Consider the following 24,640-nt stretch of genomic DNA (forward strand, 5'->3'; position numbering starts at 1 on the left):
TCGCAATGTACTCTGGGAGATGTAGTCTTCGCGGGCCACTGGGGGCTGCAATCCCTCGGCGGCCGGAACGAGATTTCCGAATCTCGCGATAGCCGAGCGCTGCCCTGTATGGCTGGGTGGTTGCTGCGATACCGGCTCAGTTGACCGCGGAGGCTTAATGGCTACTTGGGAGCCCGGTGAGAGGAAAGGGGCTGCTGCCGCCCCGGGAGCGGGGGCCGCGGGGGTTCCCGGTTCTGAAGCAGGGGCAGTTTGGTGCTGCAACACCCCGACCCCCGGCTCCAGGCGCCCTCAGCCTGTCTGGGGGCGCGCTTTTACCGCTCCGGGGGAACAGGGGTGCTTCCTGCTAGTTTGGGTCATGGCCGACAGCACCACCATCTCACAGGCCCCCTCCGAGTAACTGCCTGGCAGCTTCAGCGATCGAAAAGCTGTCTGTATGCCACGGCTGGGGAGGAGCTTCTCAAGGGGCTGGTGAAAGCTAGCGGGATTTATCAAGGGCAGCGCAGCCTGGGTTTGCATTGGTGACTCGTGATGCCTGAAGGACTGTCTCCAGATAACCCAGAGAGATAGTTGCAACAGCTGTTCACTGCCACTTTGTTTCGTGAGAGACTTGAATTCTGTGGGCGGATGCTGAAACAATATATGCCACAAGAATTAGTAGCAGTTATGTGTTTAACAACGTAAAATGAGGACTGACTAAGCACTAACGAGGGAGTGCTGTCTCACTTTACTGATGGACCTTCTGTGGTCCTTTCTGAGCACTGTCTGTGTCTCATACCATGCTTTTCCAGTAAGGAAGTGCTTTGCAGATTTCTAAAGAAAACTGGACTTTTAATAGGGGGAAGGATTGAGCTTTAAAGAGTTGATCTCTGCTAGTTTTAAAGAACTTGTACAAATTGAAGGATTATTTCTGTCTTTCTTCCAGGGAGAAGTTCAAAAGGGAACAAACATGGCCAGCAGTCACAGACTCCAATAGCTCGTCCTTCTTCAAGAGCAGGAATAGGGCTGACTGCAAGGCCTACCTCTTCATCAAGGACTCCATCAGCAACCAGAATAGGAACAGGGGTATGTTAAAAAATTTGAACATTAACTTCACTATATTTAGACTTTTATCCATTTTTTGGTAATTTTTTTATAGTATTGTGACTGGGCTGATGATAGTTTTTCAGGTAGAATTTTAAGATTTTAATTTTGTAGACAGTTTTATGTTCTAATTTTGACCAAAAGGGGTGAAGGAGGTCTTGCATCATGGCTTCAATGGGAGATCTTAATAGCATTAATGTTGCAAACACAAGGAAGAATGAACTACTGCTTAAAGGTAGTCTCTTACCCTTCTGCAGAGGACATTTGACTGAAGCTAAGTTTACCTGAAGAGGTGTAAACGCTAAAAGATTCTTGTAGGAACAGTATAGAGACTAACTTAAGTTTTTAATTGCTTTGGCAATTGCATATGGATAATAAATTCATAATTCGGAGTTTTGTGTTTTGTTTTTTTTTTTTTATAGATGCCTCCTAGTACATCAAGACCCAGTTCTCGTGGTGGTTGCTCAACTACTGGAGGAGTGTTATCATCTCAGATTAAGGTTACAGACCGTCCAGTGACTCAGCAGGGATTAAGCGGAATGAAAACTGCAATGAAAGGTATTTTTTACTGAAAATAGCTATCAAGAAATCTTTAGTTTTTTAAAGGAAAACTTTTCATTGCTGTATAAATTGCAGAGTGAATAGCTATGATCAATAGGAGTAGAAGAAAGGAAAGGAAGTTTAAAGCATCCCTCTTTTATTTTCTTTGCTCTTGGCAGTCACAGCAGACAAAGGCTTTTCTGTGCCTAAGCTGTATTTAAAAATCATTCAAAAGAATAGAACAGGGTAAACCGTGTCTTCCTCCATCACTGTGAAATAATTAAAATACTTTGTTATCTAGTAACTAGTCATATAGGTGAAAAACTAATGTTTATATTCACAACAGTCTAAAATGAATTTCTGCCTTTGTTTGTTTTAATGAGGTAAAATCTATTTAAGAACACTGAGAAGATGGCAGTTTTCTGGCTGTGAATTCTGCAGATTGTTTTCATAATTTACACTTCATCAAAATTAGTTCTTTTCTAACAAAATGTCATTTTATTCTCCTTTGTCAGGTCCTCAGAGACAGATAATGGATAAAACGTATTACCTTGGACTGCTGAGGTATGTCTTAACAAAACATTCAAACTGCAGAAAGGTTAATGCTCTATTCCCTTTCTGACATAAGTTTGTTGTGTTTAACAATAGTATGGGTTAAGTGGTGCTCACTTATAATGAACTCTGTCCTGTTATAAGAGTTAAGGTCATTTTGCATATAGTTCGTAGGAGGAAAGGAATTTTATGCTTATGTCCAAGTACAAGTAGATTCCTTTGACATTTTGTTACTAGGCTTGCTAAGTTAAATGTACTCCCATAGTGTTAGTAAAATGAGGGTCAACGGTTTTGAGTTTCCACCTGTAACGCTTGTTAGGTATGACAGCTCTATTTGTAAGAAGTAGCATCACAAACTAAATACTTTTAGTATACATTTCTGGTGGTTTATTTGGATTATACATTGAGCTAACACTGACAAAGGCAGGGCCTTGTGGAAATTGCATTGCGTGTGTTACTTTATCAGTTTATCATATTTCAGGATTGAATAATCAGTCCTAAAAGATGTCGTTTTAAATATGGATGAGGTCTACATTCTGTGAAATGATACTATGGGTTTTTTTCATGTCAATTTGAGAATAATTTACATCTGTTTCACCAGCAGGGACAAAAAGCTACTTAAAATATTTTATTTCATATCGAGGTTTTCTATCAAGTATTTATGATTTTAGCTGATAGAGCACTCTGCCTTTTTCCTCACTTATTCAGCTGTTGTTTGAAATAGTGATTTGAAACACAGCACAGTGTGAGAAAGAGATACTGATTGCATATGCCGTGTAGTAAAATACATTTTCTGTTCTGTATTTTAGTTGTACGTTCAAAGTTAATGATTCTTTCCTGTTTATTTTTTTGCAGAAGCAAAACAAGTGAACTCACAACAGAAATTAACAAGCTGCAGGAAGAAGTAGAAATGTACAAGCAAGAGAAATCTGTCTATTTGTCGTATGAAAAAAGGTGAGATGTATTGCAGCTAATGCAGCGCTATCTTTCTCAGTCACAACACTATTCTCAGGTATTATGCAGGCTTCAAAGAACTGTTAAATAATTTTTTTTTCATTATTTTATTTTTACATATATGAATCTTCCTATATTCAGTTTGGCTTTTTGTTTTGTATTTAGGGCAGAGGCTTTAGCTGGTGAAATCAAAGAATTTCAAGGTCAGCTAGCGGACTACAACATGGTATGCTGCTGTCAGCTTTTAATACTGAATGCACTCCCTCCTCTCGTTTACTTTGTACTGCTTTTGCTTTACTTCAGCGTCTTTTTATTGACATTTCTCTGTAAAAATGTACTGGTTAATACTGCCTTTTATTCAGTTATTGGAAAAGAAAAAGATGGAAGTTAAGGAAAACACAAAAGAAAAAAAAAGTTGTGCTATACATTAGGAGAAGCAGTTGCATATGGATTTAAGAAATTGCTGCTGTGTAATATTTGTGGATTTTGTATAGCTACATATAACGATGATTACTTCTGAAAACTGCATGTAATCTATTAAGATTCCCAAATCATGTTTTTTTCCATTTGCAATAACAAAAAATTGCTGTGTTTTCATGAGCTCTTTATGAATTGCTACCTATTTGTCTGGGGTTTTTTGTGTGTAATTAAAAAAAAAAAGGAGAGCAATAACAGGTTGGAATTCTGTCTCATTTCAGGTTGTGGATATACTGAACACCAGTATGGATATGGCAGAAGTGATTCGAGATTACAATGTGGTAAGAATTAGGATATTTGCTATGTTTGAGTACTGACATGGTGTGTGTTACACTCTTGGTGTTTCAAACATATGACGTATATAAAAAAGTATAGCACTAATTTAAAACTTACCCATTTTTTCCAGTTAAATTAACCATAATATTGGCAACATGTTTGTAGAGAGACAATTGCCTGAAGTGTTGCTTTAACAACCCTGTTGTAGTTTTCTGTGTTTCAGATTTGAGAAGGCTGTCATCCCAACCCAAAATATGTATGTTAAAATATATTCTTTATTTGACTTAGAAGCATAGAACACTAGTCTTCTGAAAGGCAAATTCACTAGACTGCGCTGCCTTGTAAAACTGCCTGGTCTTCTGAAAATTTCATTCTTGTCTTCTGCCTTTTAAATAACTCCAGTGAAATAAATATTAAATACGTGTCTGTCATGGCCACCCACAAAATCAATGAGCTTTGTTCTTCCTTTCTTTCTTTATTTTCTAACACAGTTAGTGTTCCTCTAAGTATTAAGGCATAAGTGGCATTAAGCATGTTCCATTTCTTATGATCACTTTGACCATAAGCAAAATAAACTAGTTTTAAAAAAGATTATTTTGGTAGCTTGAAAAACCACCTTAGTATTTCTTGGTCAAAACATATTTTTTTCCCCTGCATTTGATTGAAAAATAAAGTCACAATGTCTGTGTTAAAAAAGGAAGATTGCTTTGCAAGCATTACATTTTCACTTTGTTTGTAGGCTTAAACAATATTTTACTAAGTATTCCAGAAACAGATCCCACAGTAATAGTAAGTTAATTGATTTGTTACAATCTTGATTGTATTTCTTTTTCAAACATAGAGATGCCTTCTTACTTCCTTTGGTTTCCAGTGGAAGACTGCAATTTCAGTATCTTCAGTATGAACTGCAAAAAACCTCTGGAGCAGGCAGTCTCTGCCCTCTACAGCATTCTGGGCAGCTTCTTTCTCATTTAAAGGAAACTTTGAATTTGTGTATAAAATCTGTCTCTTTATTATTATATATTATATCAAAATATCTTTTTTTAATTTTCAGTTAAAGGTTCAGAATGACCGAGATGCTCAGAGCGTGGATAAAATTTTCACAGAAAGACAAGCGTAAGTACATGAAGTGTATGCTTCTTCGAATCTGTTAAAATTATAACTGAACTTGGCAAAATTCAGGTGTTACCTAATTCAGAAGTTCCTTAACAGTGCGACGCGTGCCACAACTGATACAGCAGTGCCATTCTGCAGCTGGAGTTCCCAGCTTTAAACTCTTCTGAGTAACTGCTGTGGAGATACTTCCTATGTCATCCAGGAGGAGTTAGGTGGCAGTGGAGACTCCTGTCTTTTGGCAACCTGCTGTCAAGTTCCTGAGTTTTGAAGGTTTTGTTGTGGAGTAGCAGAGTGGGGAAAGCAAGCAGAAGTGGGAACTAGAACTGAGATTACTGTCTGGTAAGGTAAGGGTGAGTGGAGAGGAAGATTAGGACAGTGAGATGCTTGCAGTAAGAATTTGTCTGGCATGAGAATGGCTTGTGTAGTGATAGGCTGAGAGGGTGAGTTTCTGAGATGTTTAGGGACAGGAGATGTGCAGGAGAAAGAGATATGATCCTGCTTGTTGCCAGTAAGAGGAATCTCAACAATGAGATTTTTATGTATAAATAAGCACTTTCAAGAAACTATTTACCATACAATAAGAAGTCACTTTTCAATAATACTGCAATTTTCAAGAGCTTGCAAATGTGTCCATTCTACCCCTGAATGCATTTTTAAGTGTTAAGAAAATATGAAGAGAAAAAAACTTGGTTCAGTAGCAAACTAAAGCATAAGGGCATTAGATATTCAGTAATGATGATTTATCATTGTACTGTATGTAGACACATTTGAGGGAATGGATAAGTTGGTCTTTCTTGCTCTGCTAATTCATGTAAAAAAACCCTCAAATGCTCTATTCTGTCATTGCGTTAGTTTTGCCTCATAGACTACTGAGCTGTGACACCATTGACTTGGATTCAGTCCCCAGTTTGGCTGTGAGGTGCTTCAACATTTCAGAGAAATTCTTTTTCCTTTCTGGACTTCTTCACATATAAAGCATTAGTGATTATGCCAGCTTTACAAGCCACTTTGCAAAGACTTGTTCATGTTAAGCAATATACAGTAAGCTCCTTTCCCCCTGCCCCCACTGTAAATAGCCAAATAGGTTTTTATAAAAGGTGGTTTCTGAGTATTTTTTGCATGTTTTGAAATATTTCTTGTGACATTAATGCATGCACATCACCACATTTTTTAGCTTCATGATTCATGCAGCAATATCTTGTTATGGATTTGATGAGATGAAAGGAGATGGACTACTTAGCTTCATTTTGTATTGTACATAAGTAGCGTAATATGGAAGTACAAGTGAACTACAGTTTTGAAAAGTCAGTTCATGATCCATTGTTTAAGACATTAACTCTCCTCAGTTACATAAGAATCTATGTATTGATCCTCAATAAATCCATCTTCTGCAGGCACAAATGTATGAATTTTTTCAAGTATTACTATGGGATCTTCATTGTTTGTATCCGATACTGTGGGAGAAGAACTTGTGTCAGCTGAGAACTCCTGTTCAAACATCTCTGAGTCATTTTCTTCCAGGCGACGGTGACTGTAGCTGATCAAATAGTGATACCATGTCGGGCATTTTATAGCAGTAAAAATCAGGAGTGTAGTGCTTAGGACAAACCCTAGGACACCCGCTAGGAAGGTCCAGCTTTTGCCAAGAAGTGGTAACTCTTCAAAACAGACAGGAAAAAAAGAAGAGTCATCTTCATGAAGAATGCCAGCAACAACTCTAGTACGAATTTTTTTCACAGTTAGATTGAGAACACACTAAATAATGATAGGGGAATTACTGTGTGTCTCCAAATCTTTAGTAGAATGTTATTGCTATATTATTAGGGAGTCAGTAACATTACTCAGACCAAAAATACATGTACATCTCATATTTCCTAGAAATATAAATCTACCATGCATATCTGTCAAAATTAAATAATAGTTTCAAAGTCAGATAAAGTTTAGGGACATACAAAAGATAAAATAATTTTTTTCAAAGTTTAAATTTCAAGATTGGGCTTTGAGGAAAAAAAAAAATCAGTAATTGACTTCAAATTCTATTTCCCAGGCTTAAATTTATGTATGGTGATGATGTATGTACCCTAGAATATTACATATTTTGTTTGGTGCATCCTTTCAATTGTATTTCTTTTATAATAAAAAATTCAATAGACTGTAGTTACCAGTAATCTTTATTTAGCAGATGGTTTTGTATGCTGGCCACTGTACTAAAATAGATTATAGCTGCTACAGCAAAAGAAGCATGTGGCAGCGGTGGCTTACAATTTGTGTATGTATCTGGAGACTGATATTTCTTCTGCTTTAGCTACAAGCAAGAAGTTAAGCATTTCAGTATGAAAGGGTGAAGAAGAACATTAATTTGCATATAAGAAAAAAAATAATTGACTTTACCAAAACAAAAGCTAGACTACTACAAAGTGATGGTGGAATTAACATTAAAAATGATGAAAAGTAAGGAGACTATCCTTACTTTGAAATTTTCAAAGAATATTGGATGAGCATATCCATGTCCTTTACACTGAACACAGTCAAGGGCAGGAGTAGAATTAATAGGCTCCCCTTTCACATTTTAAGATGACAGCTACATCTAGAAAGCAGTTAGTTTGGAAGAAGTAATTGATTTTTTTAAAAAAGATGCTTCCCTAGTTCTGTGAGGCAGAGATCTGGACAATTATCTGAATTTCAAGCCTTTGGAATTTCATCATCAGTTTGTAGTATCATTTGAAAATTCAAGTGGGGTTTATCTGTTGTGAGCACTGACTGGGAAGAGCTTAACATTCACCATAATGTGTGTACAGTATACCAAAACCTGGAAATAACTTGTTCCATAGCCTTGGCTTTTATGGAAGAATTACAGTGTACTAAGAATACAAAAGTGTCTGAAATCATGGAACAGCAACTCAAACAGCTTGTAAGCAGTGAAACATCAGTATATTACCTGCACGTGTTCCATTGTTTCCAGTGATGTTGTTTGCAGTCAGAGCTGTTAGTAAGGCACTACTTTGAAGCTTAATGGCAGAAGTGGAAATTACAGTGTTTTCTAAAGAAGCGTTTTCACTTTTGCAGTCAACTGGTTGGATAGCTTCTGTCTTGATGGAGACTTGTTCCTTGGTGTTTGGCAATGTACATATAGTGCTGTTTTCATTTTCTGTTAATGTGGGCAGTGGAAAGGCTATGAGATATTGCTAATTAATTGGCACTCAAATTTAAAAAAAATTTCATGGATAACTAATGTATTACTGCAAAATACAGGTAAGTTGAGGGTGGATATTATCCAGATCAGTAAAAAACAAGATAAGGCTGTTTGATGTAAATAAGTATGAAATACTGCTCTTACCAAAACTTACCCATTGTCACATTGGATGTAGTTAGCCATATCTGTAAATCAAGGAGGTCACAGGAGCAGGTCCATGGGTTTCCAGCTAAAACAATTTTAATCAATTTAAAAGATGGTTTTATATGAAAGTATTTCAGGAAGTTATACTGTAGATTTAAAACTGTCAGACTTTTTAGAGAAGAAAATACATCTGAATCTAGTTGAGTAATTGAGTTGTAGGATAGATTCAACACTGACAGTTGATTTAATCCTGCAAATGCTGCTTTCTGAACTGTGATAATATGATTGTTGCTGATATCCAGAATTACGAGTTTTGTCAGACTGCAGAAACTGTTATTATACAGTGCAGTAATCATGTTTTCATTCAGATAAAGTTCAGTGAGGTTAATAAAACTTTGAAGAATCTCTTTGTCAATATCTTTTAAAGTGATTTTATTGTTTTTGAGGTTTAATTTAGTAATGTTTTGGAAAAGGTTAGTAGGGATATTAGAGAGGTTCTTTCCGGACTCCTCACAAGTGACCTGTTGAAAAAAAGAGAATGACAATTAAATACTGTAGGGATGTCTAGTGGTGAAGGTGTCTCAGCGATGACTATTAAGGGCATGAAAAATCTTTCTTGTATTTTGTAATGCCAGCACTTTAAAATAAAAGTTCTACTGCTCTTCATGCAATTTTATTTGTTTTTCGCAATCTACTTGTGATCTGGTGATACAGGGGAGTGAAACCTCCCAGATCACTCAGTGCTTAAACTCTGATTGAGATGCAAGGCTCTTTATGTGATGGTCATTCAAAATGTAACCAGTTTTGCATGCTATTTTGGAATTAGTAGGCCTGTCTGGTTTAGAATTCCATGTGAAGGTTGGCTTGGTAGAAAAAGGATTCCTTTCCCACATAATCTGGAAAGAAGGTGTCATTCAGGAAGTGGATTCAAGGCTGAAAATTAATTCAAATATACTTTTTCAAATATATTGTTTTGTTTTAAAACCAGCTATTTTTACTCTTTAAAACATCTTTGGAGCAGAGCTTCAACAAAACTTGTAGTATATATTTTTTATTATAAATATAGCACTTAATTTTGGTTTTCCAGGTTGAAGTTTAGCGTAGCTGCAGTGTTTCCAGGTTTGAGAGTGTTTACTGTCAATACCTTGAAATATTTTTATTTTCTGAAAAGAGTAGATTTCTTTATATGTGATGTATGCATCACTGCACACTACAGTTTAGTGTCAAGATACTGGAACTGGCTTTAAAGGAGACTCTAAGTACTGGAAACACATTGGTTGTGTTATCGCTCTTCCTAAACAAGTAGCCTATGTTCAGCTTGTTACTGCTGTGACCAGTTTGTGTCTAGATAGCTTATTTAAAAACAAATGTAGGTGGAGTGCCTTTTCTACACTGTATATACCCATTGTGTGGGTCTTTTTGTTCTTCATGTTTGTCCCAAAGATGTGTAAGCAGTAGATACAGTACTGGACCTGTAGGCAGTGAGTCAAAGCAAATAGTGGAATACCAGTTTTATCACTTGACTATTAATCAAAACTTCTTCCTTCCTCTTCATTCCCCAATAAATACAAAATCCATTAATCTCTAAAAAAAAACTTGAAAATTTCTTACATACATTTGGACCTGACTTAGCAAGGGCTAACTCAATAAATCTCTCTAACTTGAGCAGTAGTTGGCCTTGTCCAAATAACAGTTGCTTTTTAGATCTATTCCAAAAAGATAAAGGAGGCACTCCTGTTGTCTGCAGAGAGATTTGACTGAGATATAAAACCATGTCAATATGTTTCAGTGTTATTCACCCACTTACAATGACTGTCAGCAGCTAGTTGTCCATTTTGCAGAAAACCGCATCTTCTTATTTGTCTCGATGTGCTTGTTTCTTCAGGAATTTTATGTTTACAGGGAAGTTTATGAAATGCCTTTAACTTCTAGTGTGTCTTTCAAAAATAAGGGTAATTTACAGACATACAAAACTTACAGTTTGAGAAGTAATGTTGCAGTCAGCAGTGACTGGATTCAAAAACAGTATTCCAGTCCAGATCACAAGCCGAAAGAGTTTCATGTTTAGAGCCTAGGAAAAAAAAAACTTTTGTATACCAGGACCAGAATACCAGTGTCTCCTGTAGTGGTAGTTTAACAAATTAATACATATAGTTATTTCTATGATAATAAGTTTTGTTCTACATAGATACTACAAAATGTAAATTTAAGAGGAAAAACATAGGTTATCAGAGTTAATGCATTCAGGTTTCAGTTAATTGACCCAAACCTAAAATCCAGTAAGGAGACTGTGTCAGCAAGTAGAAAAAGGATTGATTAGACAAGTTAATAGGCAACAGTTTCAGAAATGGATAAAGCAAATAGGCAGGGATGTACTTGATAATATCTCTGTTAAAGCAGTTATGGGTATTGGAAGACTATGATAGGAGTAAACTGCAGAAAGTATTCAGGCTTGCATGCTGTCCATAAATAATTTGTCTTGTTGCCACTGACAGAGGCAGAATACTGTACTACATGGATTGTTGGTTTATCCAGTCAGATTTCTCTTATGTTCTTATGTAAGTTGTTAAGCAGGTTTTTTTTAAGTTTTTAATTAGTAGATTGATCTTCTAATCTCTTTATTATCCATAAAATAACATATATCATATGACATAAACCTGAACCTCTGTATTATGAAGGTGTATTGTTGCTCTGATCTTTGCAACTAAGTAAACATGGTTCAATCTCTTGCATTGGAGTTTTTGTGCAGATTTTAACCTTTTTCTTTGCAAGTCAGGAAAGCTTTTCTGACAAATGGTATTCATTGTGACATTAACTTCTCTCAGAGAAAGTGTCACTTATCCTTCCCCTTTGAATCAGGTGTCATTTGCAAGAATGAACAGGAATGTTAAACCATCTCTGTCAGGTGTTAAATCAGTCCCTGTTTATGCCAGATTTTAATTAAAATGTTATATAAAAGGTAGATTATCCCTTCATTTTTACACTTTTTCTTAAACATCCGAAGAGAAAAGCTAGTGGGGTAAGTGAACCTCAATATCTCCTTCCCAGATTTTTATCTCCTAGATTAAAAAAAAAACAAAGGATAAGGTATGAGGTACTTATTTACAGTGCCTATTGTATCTTGAAGTGTAGAGAGTATTCATTGAATTTAATAGAAAAGAGTAGGGCAAGTTACATAAGGAAGCTCAACTGTGCACGAACAATGCTAAATGTAGGCAGCCATTTAAAAAAACCTCCACTAATCCCTAGAAAGGGTGCCAGGAAGCCTTTGCTGATCAGCATGGAGTAGATGATGTCACAGAACAAATTGGTTGAGTCTAACTGATTGCTGGCTTCTTCATTTGTGTGTCTGAGGACTGACCTCATTCACCTGACTAATCAGCCTAGAAACTTACTAACTTTGAAAGAAGAAGGTAAACACCACTTACACTGCTCTGATCCATTGTCCATTTCCACTGCTGTTGGGAATTTACATTAAATACATTATTAAATACATTTAATTAAATATGTATTTAATTAAAAAGGAGTTCATAAACCTTTTTGTTACATGTGATCAGAGGCAGGAACAAGAGGTACTAGCAGCAGCAGCCACTATGGTATTATGTTCTGTATTAGGTATTGTCAGGGATGGTACTGGTGGCCCGCATACTTTTTGAAGCCAGTTTGTATGTTGCTAGTGGAAAACATGATGCAGTTTGAGAACCCCTAATACAGACTATGTTAACAGTTGGATCTCATGGCACGCTTGGACCTTAAAGATACTGCTTCCAAGATGTTCAGAAACAGAGCAAGCCTTAACCAGGCAATCTAAAAACACAGATTAATAGTATTACTGTAGTTTAAAGATTTAAAGAAAAATACTGTCTTTAATAGAGTGGGAAAAAATATGTTAAATTATTATTTTAAGTTTTAGTCTGTAAGTGAATCAATAACAAGTTGAAAATGAAAGTTAATTTTAAAGATTTTGAAAACTTTGAGCAAAAAATTAAAATGTCTAAATGAAGGGGATGCCACTAACTTGAAAAATCCTTTTCCTGTCTAAAAATTCACTCTATGTATGATGTCTGAGTCAAAAACGTAGTTCCTATTTTACTTCAGTTTCTACTGAAAAGTTAAGGGATTTCTTACAAATTTGATTTCCTACATTGTTTATGGGAACCTGCATAAGTAGAAGAACAGGAAAGCATCTGTAATTTTAATTGCAGGTTAGCTTTTTTACTAGAACCAGACTTTAAAAATTGCTGTTTAATTTCTTTGGAAAGAAACTGAGCCTGGCAATACATTGGTAATACCTTGACATTTCCTTGTAATTAGAAGCATTTTCTTAAAAAGTTTTCCTCAGAGAACTTTTGAAGTTTTTTGTTTGTTTGTTTAATAGTACTGTAATTCCTATTGTTTTTCTTACATTTGTAAAGAAAAAGGCAGATTTGGGAAGGTAATGGAGATATATAATCAGGTAGTCTGCTTTTCAGAGAAGAAACGGACTACTCCCTGGTTTTCCACTGAAGTACAATTTACTTAACAACTTGGCATGTCCAAGGTTCATAGTAATTCCTGAACTTTTAATGTATCACAAGATGTATTTGTTTCCAGACTAGCAACAAAGTTATACTAATAAATCTTTGCCTACATTTTGAAAAAGATATGCCATGTGTCTTACCTTTCTGTTGCTTCTCAGAGGCAGCATATGTACACGTGTAGATTTTTCAATGCTCTGACCAGAAATAATATGGTGCAACGGCACTTTGGTTTTGTTCAACCTTTGTACCTGATGAATAAGCAGGCAGTGTAAAAAAAAAAAAATAATAAACCTAGAAAAACCTTAGCAAAAGATTGACTAGGTTGAGCAACTTCTTATAATCATCTTGGTTTTAATTGGATCTGCAGCCAATAGGGAAGTCTAATAGTAGTGTGCTCAAGTGTCAAGTTCCAGATCACATAGGAAGCACTGAGTTAAAATACCACTGGAAATTTATGAGCAAGTTGGGTTAAAATCAATAAAAGAAATGCTGGAGACAGAAAAAGACTTGCATTTTTTTTATGTGATCAGTCATCAAATGAAGAAAATTTCAAGATATTTGCATACTGAAGTAAAGATCTCTAGTAGATAGCTAAATGTGTTGAATTCTTGTGTTTTGGAAACATCAGCACCAGAGGAGCTGCAGGGTGTGGTATGTAAAGCTCATTATATGCAAAGAGTTATATATAGGCTATATTTCAGGAAGAAATTCTAAAGCCAAATGATACTTGTTCTGATTTGAGAGCATGTCTATATGCAGGTTGAAAAAGGGATTATATTGATACACAAACACTATGCCCAATAATTTTTTTTCTTGTATTAGTGCTTATTCTCTAAGCCTCATTCTGTCCAATGCACAGCATCAAACTACAAAACAATTCAGTCTCCTCTCATTCTCCATTCCTCTCAAATATATGGCTATAGAAACCATTTTACTTCACTATCCGTCTTTGTTGTTATGGCCACTTTGATTTTTTTGCTTTATATCTCTCAACATTCTGCAGCTTTTCTAAACCTCATCCTTATTTCAGCTTCATCAGTAGTATTCAAATTACCTGTGATAATGAATTGTCTTCCTGTGACAGCCATTGCTGATATTTTAATTGCCTCAGAAAATCTAAGAGAAGATGCATCACAGCTAAATCAGACATTTTTAGTCTCGAGGACAAACTCGGTTGCCTTGAAGTATTTAGCCAGGAGTCCATATTACATAAGAAAAGGAGACTTACCTCAGGTAAAGAGGCTACTCTGTAATGTGTCCACACGCACGTTACGTTGGTGGAAGAAGTAGAGTCTCTTTCCTTACTCTATCATGCATACTTGCAGTCTCAGGCATAGATGAGAAAAATTCAGTAGAGCTTGGAGACACCGTTGCCCTCAATGGTGGCAGCTGCTTTGACATGGTGTTTTGGAACACAGGAGAAATGTAGGAAGTGGTATTCTTTTCTCCCTCCCTAAATGCCCCAGTGATCTCCAGGAAAAAGCACCCTATTTGTACTTAAAGACATGCTCCCTGTGATCCGTACTGATAGTCTCTCCAAGTGAATTACATCTAGTGTGGAGATTTATTCTGGAAGTCATCAACCTTAACATTTTCTGGAATTCTTCATTGCAATGTCTCTGTTTTCATTCTGTCATGTCTTCAGTTGGGCTTGATTTGAGAGAAACTGTCACTGCTGAGACCTTGCAACAGCTTTCTTAAGCCCAAATTGAGGGATGAGGAGCCTCCAATAAAGAGGTAATATGAAAGCTCCCAGCCAACACCCTGTTCTGTGCCTTCCAGAGGATTTTGAATCACACTGCTCTCATAGCTTAAGAACACACTTCACTTAAAAAACTACTCCTTAGCATTACTAAGCATAACATAATTATTCATTCATAAACTGAGGTACTTACAGCGAGGGCCTCATTCTTTGGACTGGGACTGAACAAACCATTCTTACTCTCAAGAGCATTTTCATTTAATATCATGTTACAACCATCCAGTATTTCTTGGGCAGTCCCAGTGGGAGATCACCACTTCGATTTGTTTCTTCATCATCAGGCTCCAAAGCATCTTTGCAGCATGGTTTGCTAACCCGGCAGAATATGTATTTCACATCCTCAGATTCCTGGAGATTATAGATCTTTCTTGAAACCAGTTGGAAGACTGGTTACACTTTTGAATCTTTTTTAGAATTCCTCGAAAGTGGTGAAAACTATGTGGAAAGGCTGAGGGAGCTGGAATTGTTTAATCTCTAGAAGAGAAAGCTTAGTGGGTATCTTATCAAAGTAAATACCTGATAGGCAGGAGTAAAGAAAATGGAGCTGGTCTCTTCTCTGTGATGCCCAAGGGCAGGACAAGAGACAATGGTCACAAATTGAAGAACAGGAAATTCCATTTAAATGTAAGAAAAAACTCTTTTTACTGTAAGAGTGGCCAGACATTGAAACATTGCCCAGAGAGGTTGCTGGGTGTCCATCCTTCATTATGCTGACAACCTGCTTTAGGTGACTGTGCTTTCAGTAGTGGGGCTGGACTAGGTGACCTTCAGAAGTCCATTCCAACATCAGCTTTACTCTGCTTCTATGAAATTTTCATTATTCTGTTACCCTGAGATTATCCTTATGCAGTTCCACTATTTTGCACCATCTTTTAAGCCCCAGGGCATTCTTGGCTTCAATCATTGATCTGATAGTGTCAGTTACGCAATTTTAAATTTTTGGCATGTTGCAACTCAGGAAGTGTTAATGAAAAATACAAGAAAAATAAAATCTGAAGGAAGGTATCCAGCTAATTTTGCTGTTCTTAATAGCAGAAGTCACTCTGGAAACAAGCAAATAGTTTAAATTACCATTCTTGAACTGTGAAGGGAAGGAAGGTATACTCTTCAGGGTCTCAGGAGCTTTTGTTAATTTCCTTTATCTTTAGCTACATTATCAAATTCACTCTCTCGCTTTCAGGAATTTCATAGAAATTACTAGACATTACATGAAATAGTGAGAACAACTCTTTATGCCTTCCTTGATTCTGCTAATACATTTGCTTGTAGTTTACTATAGCTGCAGTGGTAGAAAAGTTTTTATGGTTGCAGCCCATTGATTTCCTAACGAGATTAAAGTCATGAATCAAGAATGTCAGAAATGGCTAATTTCTTAGTTCTTGCATGGCTAAGAAGCTCCACACTGTTTAAGCCACTTTCCATTCTTAAGGATTCCCACAATTTATTGCTAAAAGAAAGTCATCTTACCATATAGTATGCTTTATTTATGTGCATTCACAAATCACATACAAGCTTCTTTACTTCAAATTGCCTGTTCCTGTTCCAGGAATTCACTGATTGACAGCAACTGAGAGGGAGTAGTATACTTTTGCCAGTGTTGGGGACAATGTAGGTAGACAGGGTGGGAGTGTTAGAAAGTACTATGTGGGTACTGTAAGGGCAGAGAATTCTTCATCTTCTGCATTCCATGGTGTGAATTTTTATATAGCTGATAAAACTCCAAGAAAATTAGAGATAAGTAGGTAACTCCTTTTTTTTTAGAGTCTATGCAGTTTTTGTGTTAGATGATCATTTCGGTGAGGTTGAAGGAATACCAGAGTTTGATATGGGTTCTTAAAATAAATATCAACCAATAAAACTTACAAAAATGTTCTATTTTTACAGCACAGAAAAGTTAATTCAAGCTGTAGAAGAAGATATTGAACATGAAAAGGTTGTAGCAGATGACATAATAAAAGACATGTCGCAGGAAAAACAAGCTAAATATATGGAGATGAAGGCTGCAAATGAAAAACTCTCCCAGGTTGGTTCGTTTCATTGTACTGGCTCCATTGGTTCCAGATACAATTTAAATGTTAAAGAGCTTGAGAACAGAGTAATATAATGAAAAAGCTTGCAGGTACCTTAATCAATTTTAGAAGTGCCTGAAAAATAAATAGAGCAATTGACTAAAACCATAATTTTCCTTTTAAATTTGGGGACTGATATTCAGATTTTAAAAGCCGCTATAGTGCTTAGACGTTTCATCATGTGTAAACAACAAGCAAAAGGTAAAAACCAAACAAACCAGCAATTTTTTTAGTTCACATGAATAGAAAATTTTCTTCCTGTGTACAAAACTGAATCTGACTGGAGTCTTTTGTTGTTCTTGTTGTGTGTCTGAATGTCTCAAAGGAATGAACCAGGCTTTATAAAATTTTTGTGACTTCAATAATCCTAATGTTAACAAAAACAGTAAGATTTCTAGGTTTCCTGGGATCATCTAGCTTCAGGCATACAGTCTTAGAAGGTTTCTCTGTATAGTCTGTATATACATCTTTTGAGGCCAGTGCTTCCTAGCTGTTTTAGGATAAGCTGAATCACTAGTCAGAGCCTACCGTCTCTTTCTGGACTATGAAGAAACTGGGGGGAGTAGTTGACATGTTAAGATCTGACTTTAAAATTCTGAAATAGAAATGATAAATTCCACGCTTGATACTGATTTTGACAAAAATACTGGGAAAAGGGCAAACATTTTTTTGTTTGTAGCCCAACTGCAAATAAGAATGATACAAATCTATTGGAAAAGTTGGATGCTGAAAGTAAGCAGATATTATATCTGAGTTACTTGGAGAAGGTGGACACAGTCTTGTCTTTTAAATTTTTAACAGCAGCAATGAGGTGTTTTGCAGCATTTTATAATACTAAGTTGCATAAAAAAATTAATCTCATCAAGTAGTAATTTTTATCTGACTTTTGCCTTTTTTTCCTCTTTAGGAATTGGTTGTTCAACAGCAGGAATTGGATGCACTAAATGTAAAGGAGGAGGCTCTAAGAGCTGTATGTATGATAACAAGTGATGTCTGTACCAATCTGCACTGAACTTTAGAGTGAAAAATAATACAGTAGAAAAATACCTATAATTTTTCTCCCTAAATTTTCATATATTGTAGGATCATGACCTAGAATGAGAAGGCAAAACTGCCTCTCTGTATGCCACCAAAAATTTCTAATCAGTTGTGATTAAAAATTGTTTTTGTTAGATGCCAAGTACAAAATTTCGATAGCAATAGTGAGGTTTCCTAGCTTTAGTTACTCATGTGGTTTCATGTGTTTTGTGTGACATTTGATTGATTTGGAATTACTCTGAAGATAACTGAAATTATCATTCACATCCTTCTTACGGATTTGTGAGACCTAATTTTTCAATATGTTTTCAGCATTCAGGATGTGTGAGAATAATTGTCTTGTTCCACTTTCCATTTCAAAAGCAACTGACATTTGCAGCACAAAGTGGTACTTGCTAAGATATTTTTTATCCCAAATACATACATAAGCACACACTTTCAATACACAGTCATATTGCTCGATTGAGGAGAATTTTCTCATATTGTGTATTTCATGGATGAAAGGATCTATAAGCTGAAACATACAGTCATTTATATATTCAGAAAGCATATTTTTTAAATACTACTAGACATTTTTCCTGTCCTTTTGAATACTGTATATGGTTTGTGATCCCGTAGAAATGATGAAGTAGTTAATCTACTCAGAAAATTGGTCTGAGGATGAACTCATAAAGCAAGAAGTAGCTGACTGGAATATTCCATTCCAGAAAATGCAATATTGAGAATACGGATTGTAAAGTTTGTTGTTTATACTGTCTCTGTACTGTTTGTAACAAATACACTTCACTTTCAATGTATCTATAAGTGCTGCCTAACTAAAGCATAATTTCTACAATGCTTGCCTGCCATCTGAAAATAGCAAGTAGGTGTTTGTTTTTCCCAACAGGAAATAGCACACTCCCAAGTGAAACAGGAGGCTGTGCAGCTGTGTGAAAAGCTCCATGAGCTTGAGGAACGTCGAGATCAAATGATTTCTGAGGATAAGAACATGGAATCTCCACAGGAGGAAAGAGAGAGATTACTAAAGCAGGCAAGAACATAAAATGTTATCATGTAAATATTCTCTGAGTCAGTATTTTAAGGGATGATAATATTTGAAAATACTTGGGTTTGAATGTTGCCTTCATTTGGTCTTTTAGCAGCACAAATCATCTGAAATTAAGAACAGTTAATGAATTGACTGGATGGGATGTTTCAGGTTCAGCCAAAGGAAAATTGGCATAGTTAGCTTTTCAGCTGGTAGACTTGTCCAATTCATCAGTCATGTTGGTATGGGAAAACTGATCCTATTGAACCATTCTATAACGTAACTCCAGACAGTGTCCTTGTGGGGTACTACACAGGCATACTAATCCAGGAAAAATTTAGTTTATAAAGGTCCGTGCTGTGTTATGTCGCTATCCATATATACTATATGGAATATTGACTGAATGACATTGATAAGTTTGACTGTATTGAGAAAGCAGGAGAACACATAACACTTAAATCATATCACTACTTCTCTTCAATGAGGAGCTGTTGTTGGATAATGTGACAGCAAGTTTGTGATTTCATATACTGAGTTTCTGTTCCCTGTCTACTGAATTAAGAAATCTGTTTTGATTTTCCTTTTTTCATTTTTAGATTTGATTTCATATGTTAAAGTTGTTATACTTTTTTATAGGTTAAGGACGATAGTCAAGAAATAGCAAGCATGGAAAGACAGTGAGTAATCCCATTATACTGTTGCTACAAATTACATTTAGACCTTAAAGACAGGTAGTTGAATTCCATCAGATATTTCTATGGACTTTGAGAACATCACCATATTTTCAAGCCTGTGCTAGTGTTAACCTTTCACAGAGAAGTGTTAACCTTTCACCTTTTTGAAGATTTGCCAGAAACTCTGGTAAATGTTATAATAAACAGTAAGGTATTGGGGGGGGGTGGGGTGGTAAAACAGTATAATTTTTTTTTTTATTTTGAGCCTTTGATTTTTATCTCTTTACAGAAGAATTGAGATAATTTCTGAAATCTCCTAGAAACAATTTTAAATTCTTTTAAGCAGTATTCCCAACTGTAATCATTGGTTTAATTTTTAATGCATTGACACCTTTGACAGGATAATAAGTTGTTTAACAGAATTTTTTGAAAGAAACAATAACAGAGAATTATATTTGAGAATTTACATAGAAATGTTTTTAAGCAGTTGATTATGAATACAATGTTTTTGTTACTGGAATTTAGGGAACACGTAGGTAATTTTTAAGGAACTACCTGTTGTAGTTTACCACTTATGTTGTACCTATGCAAAGCTGTATAGCAACCAGCAGAGGGACCAGTTGAATAAGTTAAGAACTACTGACGACTCAACAAAAAATGTTTTTAATAAAAAAGAGCAGCAGTACTTATATTTAATAGATATAGGGACTAAAGAGACATATGCTTTACATATACTTCTTACAGCAACAGCAATCCTCCTGATACTGTTTTGGTTTTGAAAAACTTAGGTTTGCCATTTTTATTCTTGATTTTTCCCTCCATTTTTGTCTAAAAAAATTAAGTATTTTACAACACATTCTTAACCTTGGATTATCTATTTGTCAGGCTGACAGAAGTAAAAGAGAAAACAAACCATTTTAAAAAGGTCATTCAACGACTTGATATGGATCTGGAGAATTATCAAGGTAATATAACTATATTGTAGCAAACTATGCACAGCTGCATCTGTTCAGATTATAACATACTGTTATGGGCATTAGTTGCTTGAATCGTTTAGGCTTATGCACTTCACTACTTCACTATGAGAAGGTTTTGTGTCTAGGGGTGCAGACTTCTCTTTTCAGATGTAAGAAACAGGGAGTACCCCCCATTAGTGGCACATTCATCAAGTTCTTACTGAATAGTAAAACTACCATATAAACTAATAGTAAAGCTGTCTGGTTTTCTGTCCCAATTTTATTTTTAGGACTACTGGAGCAATAGAAGTTTCTCTTACTGGCAGCATTGCAGAACCAGCTCGGCTTTAGAAAAGCTTTTATTTATTTTACCCTTTACATGATCTGATACATGTGGAATTGAGAATGTTTAATAATAATGTGTCAAGCAGACAGAATTCCATACTATTTATATCTGTCTTTGAAACTTCTTGGGTTGATATTTGAAAGAAGAGTTTGGGAGCTGCTTACAAATGGCATTAGCTTAGAAACTTACCTCCAACAAACACCTGCTGTAGTATATTAGTCTAGGTGAGGTTGGGATTTGTCTTAGAACTGAAGTTATGGTTCTGGAGGACGTAACTTAGTTTGAGCATAGGCCCTCAATGGCTGTGGAAGATTCTGTTTAAAATGGAAATTCATCCCACAGAAAACCTTCTAATTACAAGGAATCGTGTTTAGATAGGAGTGACATAAATACGTGCATACATTCTGGAAAACCTTGTAAACAAGTTATTTTAATTCTATAGGAATGATAATTAATGTGTTTGTGTCCTTTTTACTTTATACCTTTTCTTGGATAATCAGTATAAAATTTAGCTGTAAATTTCTTCAAGGTGAACAAATATTTCTAAAATTAGCCCTAAATAAATGTTTGATACATCTGTTTCTCATCTTTTACGTTACAAAATATTTCGTATTTCTCCAGATACTTCATTATTTTTGTGTAAAAAATTTATTAAGACTGTTTGATTAGCTTTCTTGTTTCCAGATAGTATCATTGCTAACTTTACTATCCTGCTTTAATTTTTCCTTTTTGTTTGGCTTGCAACTCTTTTTTTTGTATCTTCGGAGAAATGCAGAAGGTAAGAAGTTAGTTGCTTTTTGCATTTTATAGTTAGGTTTACACACACAATCATTCATTGCTGGACTGATGTCTTTCACTGTTCTAGGAAAAAACCTCTGTTGAAGACGAGGGTTTAAAGCATATGTAGGAGAAAGCACATGCTCTCTGTCGCACATGCTATCTGTCAACATAGCAGAATGATCAGGATATTCAGAATAAAGTTACCTTGTGATGTAATATAGAGGGAATTGTACCTGTTGGTATAACATAGAGCGAATAAAGAAGATACTCATAAGGAGTAGCTTTAAGACACAGAAATCTAATCTTCCAGTGCCCTCTTCTCTAGTGAATGGAGAGAGAATCCCAAAGGGCCATTCATACTTCTGCTCTAAATCCAAATCCTGGTGTGTCCTTGAGATTCCTGTCCTACCTCCCTTCCTGTTCAGCTTACTTCTGGCTCAGTAGTTAAACTGTTTATTACAAAGCATTCACAAAACTTTACCTCCTAAAGTTTTTTAGTGAAATTTAAGGTAAATTGGCCAGTAAAAAAAAAATTACGACAAATTATTATTTTAATGTTTCAGGATAAATATTTCAGTGCTAGGAACACTATTGAGTAGGAAAAACCAAATAAACAGACCATAAATAGAAACAGCTATTTTTAGTTTTCACTTCAGAAAATCTAAGTAAAAAACTCACCCACTTATATGTTCAGTATATTAGTTGCCTTTAACTGATTAGTCAAAATCAACATTAACTCATAATGGAATAGACTTAACACTTCATAAATTGCATGTGAGGTTACAATATAGATGTAACAGTGCCATATTTTGAAGAAAACTTCTCTGTAAAGACATTTTAAAGGTAGTGGGTTTTATTTCAAATATTTTTTCTTTGAACACTGGGCAGATGATGTCGCTCCCTGTTTCATGGCTCATTGTAACTAGACTTTTCAAGAGTAGAACAGAGTTATTAAGTATTGGAGACTTGCCTTGCAAAATGAAAGAGAGAGTCCAGCAAGGAACAAAACCACAGCTGCAAGGAAGCTGAAGCAGAATCACAGTCCCTTTGGGCCCACTGGTGTTCTTATTGTTTGTATATACTAGATAAAAAGGAAAGCATGGGTGTGTACAAGTAAAAAGACCTGGAGAAATTTGCTTGCTCAGTTATATCTGTACTACTTCATTCTTTTTTTTAATATTCTTAAAGTTACAAGATTATGCTGAAAATTAATCAATGAACAAGACTCAAACAATTAAAACTTCAAATGTTCAAAACTTAAATTTATTCTTAGGAGCTGAATTGTCTCATCTTCTTGAAACTTGTGACAAGTATGTCAGATCTCCCACTTTACTAGTACATTTTAATTAAGAGCTAGTTATAGTCAGTAGTTGGATTTAAAGATGGAGTGAATTATGTATTGTATGCTATTCATTACTCCTAATACCACTATAAAGAATGTATATGGACATGTTCTTTTAAACTTAATTGTGGAAAGCTTTCTGTGCATTTTATTTTCCTATACCATTACTTGTACAGTTTTCCTTTTTGTTTCCCTGAGACTGTCACACTGTTGCTTACAGGCTGCATATCCTTATGAAAGTCCAATCTAATACGTGAAAGTGCCACTGAAATGGCCTATATGTTAAACAGAGCTGCAGAAAGTTTTAACTAACCATGGTGCCCAAATACACAAAACCATTTGTTCTCTATTATTGAAATTCACCTAACTTCAGAAAAATCCTATGAACTTCTTTTGTTCAAATGAAGTATTTATCCCACTCTTATTTATAAAAAATTCTAACCTCTAACAGGTTCTAAAAATTACATTGGCACTGATTTATTAAGCTATTTTTTTTTTTTAATATAACTGTGTAACATAGTCAGTTGAAGTGACTACATTAAATGACATGGGATGAGTCCATGGGATGAGTAGTTTCTAGGCATGTAGAATTTTTATTTTTAAAACTGACATTTTGCCTACCCAAAGAAATCCAGGACTGAGACAACATAAAGTAAAATCAGTGTAACATCTCTTCCAGGAGAGGAAAATTGGAAATACAAGGAGCTGAAGAAGAAGGAAGAAAGCATGGACAGTAAGTTGTGCAGTATACTTAATTAGGCCTAATTGCACTAAAATACAGTTTTTCTTTTCTTGTTAACACTCAGTTAATTTAGACCTGAAAAGAACTGATGTCCTGATGTTTGCATAAAGTTTCTGTGATCTACCTGAGGACAAGATAATTGATATCTTAGGACTTACAGGACACTCACAAATATTTGGAGCATCTTTCAAGGCTTTTCATCAGACCTTAAAGGTCTTAGGAACACAGCTTTATTTTATGAAAGCAAGGCTGAAATTAATTTTAAAATTAATTTACATAAAAGATATATAAAACCATCTGATCATGTCTGATTAAAAGCAGAACTACAAAATGGATGAGCATAGACATCACATAATTCTTTAAAATTAAGGTTTCTCATATTTGTTTATTCAAGATGAATGCTACTAAAACTTTCTTCCATATTAAAAGGTTCTAATGTTGTAGAGACCTCAGCAGCAACTAACAGGATGAAAACAGAACGGTTTATAAAATATGCCCTATTGCTAGTATACTGTAGTAAGCAGCTTACAAAAATAGGTGGTCTTACCCAGCAAAAGGGGAAAATGATCACTAAGTAAGTTGTGAAGGCCAAGGTATATAATACTACTCTAAAAATGTTCAATATAACTTATGGCTAGTGTGATACTGAAAAAAACATCTCAGCTGACAATAAGGAAACATGTATAAGGGTGTACTTAGAATTTCTGCGTTTTCAAATTACCTGATTTCCTGAGAAGTGGAAGGACAAAAGCTCGCTTGATCTAGATTTTCAGTACAAATACAGACCGTAAAAGCGGGGCCTCGTGATCCTTCTGACTTTTTGGGTTTTCGTTCTTCTTCTGCCATCATCAGAGGATATTGGTGCATATATGTGGAGGATAGAAAAGAAGTAATACACAAATAGTTGCAGAAAGACTTCAGGTTGGTTACTAGAAAAAACTTTCTAACATTAAAACTCACCAAATGTTGGAATAGATTGTTCAGGAGGATTGTAGAGTATCTATCATGAGCTGTCTGTAAGAAGAGTATAGACAAACATCTGAATTACTCAC

The 24,640-nt window shown here is 35.4% G+C and overlaps 2 protein-coding genes across 3 annotated transcripts in view; one reads left to right on the forward strand and one right to left on the reverse strand.

The window, feature by feature from the left end:
- Positions 1-51: 51 nt before the first annotated feature.
- The window catches only part of IFT74 (intraflagellar transport 74), a 41,423-nt gene continuing 16,834 nt past the window's right edge, over positions 52-24,640 (forward strand). The window contains exons 1-14 of the mRNA XM_075741001.1: positions 52-176; positions 923-1,062; positions 1,503-1,638; positions 2,136-2,184; positions 3,028-3,126; positions 3,292-3,352; positions 3,825-3,884; positions 4,934-4,995; positions 16,499-16,637; positions 17,591-17,653; positions 18,608-18,751; positions 19,385-19,425; positions 20,308-20,387; positions 23,526-23,579. Coding sequence (XP_075597116.1) covers positions 158-176; positions 923-1,062; positions 1,503-1,638; positions 2,136-2,184; positions 3,028-3,126; positions 3,292-3,352; positions 3,825-3,884; positions 4,934-4,995; positions 16,499-16,637; positions 17,591-17,653; positions 18,608-18,751; positions 19,385-19,425; positions 20,308-20,387; positions 23,526-23,579 — 1,147 coding nt within the window. The 5' untranslated portion in view covers positions 52-157. The remainder of the gene's footprint in view (positions 177-922; positions 1,063-1,502; positions 1,639-2,135; positions 2,185-3,027; positions 3,127-3,291; positions 3,353-3,824; positions 3,885-4,933; positions 4,996-16,498; positions 16,638-17,590; positions 17,654-18,607; positions 18,752-19,384; positions 19,426-20,307; positions 20,388-23,525; positions 23,580-24,640) is intronic.
- Positions 5,991-13,068, reverse strand: LRRC19 (leucine rich repeat containing 19). 2 transcript variants are annotated; one of them, XM_075741002.1, is made up of 6 exons: positions 12,993-13,068; positions 10,311-10,403; positions 8,343-8,853; positions 7,934-8,143; positions 7,258-7,300; positions 6,390-6,653 (listed from the first exon to the last, which is right to left on the reverse strand). In XM_075741002.1, exons 1-6 carry the CDS (start codon positions 13,017-13,019, stop codon positions 6,503-6,505), a joined length of 1,035 nt encoding a protein of 344 aa, XP_075597117.1. In that variant the 5' UTR covers positions 13,020-13,068; the 3' UTR covers positions 6,390-6,502. The 2 variants fall into 2 exon arrangements, with proteins under 2 accessions (XP_010302283.1, XP_075597117.1); XM_010303981.2 differs by lacking the exon at positions 7,258-7,300 and having other exon boundaries at positions 5,991-6,653.

Source organism: Balearica regulorum, chromosome Z (assembly GCF_011004875.1).
Source record: "Balearica regulorum gibbericeps isolate bBalReg1 chromosome Z, bBalReg1.pri, whole genome shotgun sequence".
Taxonomy (NCBI): Eukaryota; Metazoa; Chordata; class Aves; order Gruiformes; family Gruidae; genus Balearica; species Balearica regulorum.